Below are 3,162 nucleotides of genomic sequence, written 5' to 3' on the forward strand. Positions count from 1 at the left end.
AATGTTAATAACATACCCAATAAAATAACTTTCATTTTCTTTCTTAATTAAAAATATCTATAAAATTTATAAAAAAATAAAAAAGCAGATATAATAAAATAATATTATAATACAATTTATTTTATTTAAAATTTAAATTTAATCAAAGAGTAGAGTTTAGTGTAGTTAGTTTAAAAGTTTTTTAGTTTGAAGATATAGAAGTAGATATTCGACGCCTCAGTCGCTTGCCAGGGCACTTTGTCAACATTATCATTATATTATTTTATATAGAATGCAAAGATTCCATTTCAAATACAATTTTCTTACATTTTTAAAGGGCAAATATATTAAATTATTTTATTTTTAAATATATTTTTATAATATATCCAATATTTCTTAATCTTTTACTTCTAGCTAGTCACTTTTTATATTTTGAATTATGGCTAATCAACATCATCACATCACCAGCATCATATAACTTTTATATTATAACATCATCATTCAACACCATCATCACATGAAATCACACCATCATCACATCTTCAGATGGTGAAACAGAAGATTTTAACAGCAGCAACAACATCAACAGCAATGATAATGACAGTAACTACAATCTCCACCAAAATTTTTCCCTTCACTGTTCCGATGGAAACTGCATTTACGCCGAGTGGATCTGTGACGGCACCAACGACTGTGACGATGGCTCCGACGAACAGAATTGTGGTTGGTTAAAATATTTTCTACTTATATTTTTTGGTATTTTAAATCAGAAAACTTATAAATGTTTTTTAAGATTTAATTTAATTGTTTTTTTATGTTTATTTATAAATTTTTTTTTGATTTGTAATTCATAAACTTATTCAATCATACATCTATTTATTATATGTTGTTTTTTATGTTGAACATGTGTTTGTGTGTGTGTGTTTGTGTGTGTGGTTTGTGTTGATGTGTGTGTGGTGTGTGTGTGTGTGTTTCAAAAAACAACTGAAACCAAATAATAACAAATGTGGCCAAAAAATAACAATAGTAATAAATAATTTCCTTGAGAAAAGTTATCAGAATTGAAGTATGGTGGTCTATGATGATAGCAACAGCATGTAAAACTCATGATGATGGTGAAAACTGCTTTCCATCATTTGTAGTGGTATAACAATCACATAGAGATGTATAACATCCAAGTAACAAAATAACATGAAAGTAACATATACACAATACAATATTTATGTTGTATATGAATTTGCATGTGCTTCTTTGTCTCTGTGTGCGCGTGTGTGTGTGCGTGTGTGTGTGTGCGCGCGCGCGCGTGTGTGTGTGTTATGGACTATGTTTTATATCAAGTTAACAGGCAATTTAAAAAAAAAAACTTTAAAAAAATTAGGAGTTTTGCAATCTATTTATTGTTCTGAGATAACGAGGCAATTAGGACCAGCAGCTTCCCAGTGCGAAAATAAATCAACATCATTACAACAATAACAACATCGGCAACAACGTCGGCAACATTATTACAACAATTGCAACATCAGCAACAACATCAGTAACGACATCTGAAACACAGACTGTATCAAAATAGCATCAGCATCCACAAGACTGCTAACATTATTATCGCCATTGTTTAAAAATTATTATCATAGACAGTAACATCAAGACCAATCACAACAACATCAACAGCTATTAATTGCATCGTCACCAATGACATCAACATGAATTGACATCAACAAAAATGACCTCACCAACAAAAATGACATCACCAATATTTACATTAACAAAAATGACATCACCAACATTTACATCAGCAAAAATGACATCACCAACATTTACATCAGCAAAAATGACTTCAACATTTACATCAACAAAAATGACAGACAATGGCGTCACCACCAAACAGCAATAACACCAATTAAAAAATGACCCTAACCCTAACCCTAACCCAACAGTTACGTCATCCTCTTCCTCATCTTTGTCGTCACCATCATTACGTCATCGTCCCCTCCTTCACCATCACCATTATTTGCCATACACCCTCAGTGCATCTCGATAATAAATTCTCTCTTCTCATATTTTTCCATCCCATCCAGCCCCAGTTCATTCATTTCATGCTCTGGCTATTTAACATAATTTATGCGTAGATTAGCATAATTTATGCATAGATTAACACATTTTTTTAATTCTCTGTTAATTTATATTAAAAGTTTTGAAGCAAAAATAATTTTTGATAGTTTTCACAAAATTCTTGCATATTCATGTAGGATTGGCATAATTGCATATCATTTCCATATACTGATAAATTATGAATCTCAACCAACCAATTATTTGTTAATCAATCAATCGGCCAATCAATCAATGAATAATTCAATCAATCAATCAATCAATCAATCAATCATTGAATCAATTAATCAGTCAATCAATCAATCGGCCAATCAATCAGTCAATCAATCAGCCAATGAAGCAATCAATGAATCAATCAGTCAATCATTCAATCAGTCAGCCACATAATGAATGCACTCGACACTCCAGACAACCAGGTATGCCCAAGTGACCACAGGAGATGCAATGCAACGGACTCCAAATCCAAATGTATCCCGGATATGTGGTGGTGTGACGAGATGCCAGACTGCACCAACAATGAGGATGAAGATCCCGCTGAATGTTTGTCTCTTTGTGTGTCTGTGTGCGTGTTTGTATGTATTGTCGTCTTTAGTGTATATGTCTGTGATTTTTTTCGTTCAATCATATCAATCAATCAATCAATCAATCAATCAATCGATATATCATACAAACAATCAATCTGTCTTTATGTTTGTCTGTCTGACTGGCAGGTTGCGTTGTCATAATGATGAGAATGTGTATCCTGTTGAGTTTCTCGGTGTTTCTTTTTGTTTGTCTGCATGCCTATTTGTGTGTCTATTTGAGTTTGTTTGTTTTATAATGCGCTGGTGGTCTGATTGTTTGCATTTGCATTTTTATGGCGTTTTTTCTTTAGAAATCCATTAATCTTGATCGGTTCCTTTGTTTGAATTTCATATGCAAATATGGCCTGCAATTGTTTGTTTGTATGTTTGTTTGTATATTTGTGTTTGTTTATATGTATGTTTGTTTGTAAATTGTAAGTGAATAAACTTGTGTTCTTATGTGCATTTTTGTCTGTTTTTACAGTTTGTGTGTTTGTATGTGTTTGTGTGCTTG

At 32.0% G+C, this 3,162-nt stretch overlaps 1 protein-coding gene across 1 annotated transcript in view; it reads left to right on the forward strand.

Annotated features, from left to right (window-relative positions):
* Positions 1–617: 617 nt before the first annotated feature.
* HELRODRAFT_85424 (hypothetical protein) overlaps positions 618–3,162 on the forward strand; it is a gene marked incomplete at both ends in the record, with an annotated part of 12,015 nt that continues 9,470 nt past the window's right edge. The window contains 2 exons of the mRNA XM_009026044.1: positions 618–702; positions 2,494–2,625. Coding sequence (XP_009024292.1) covers positions 618–702; positions 2,494–2,625 — 217 coding nt within the window. The remainder of the gene's footprint in view (positions 703–2,493; positions 2,626–3,162) is intronic.

This window comes from Helobdella robusta (genome assembly GCF_000326865.2).
Source record: "Helobdella robusta unplaced genomic scaffold HELROscaffold_45, whole genome shotgun sequence".
Classification (NCBI taxonomy): domain Eukaryota; kingdom Metazoa; phylum Annelida; class Clitellata; order Rhynchobdellida; family Glossiphoniidae; genus Helobdella; species Helobdella robusta.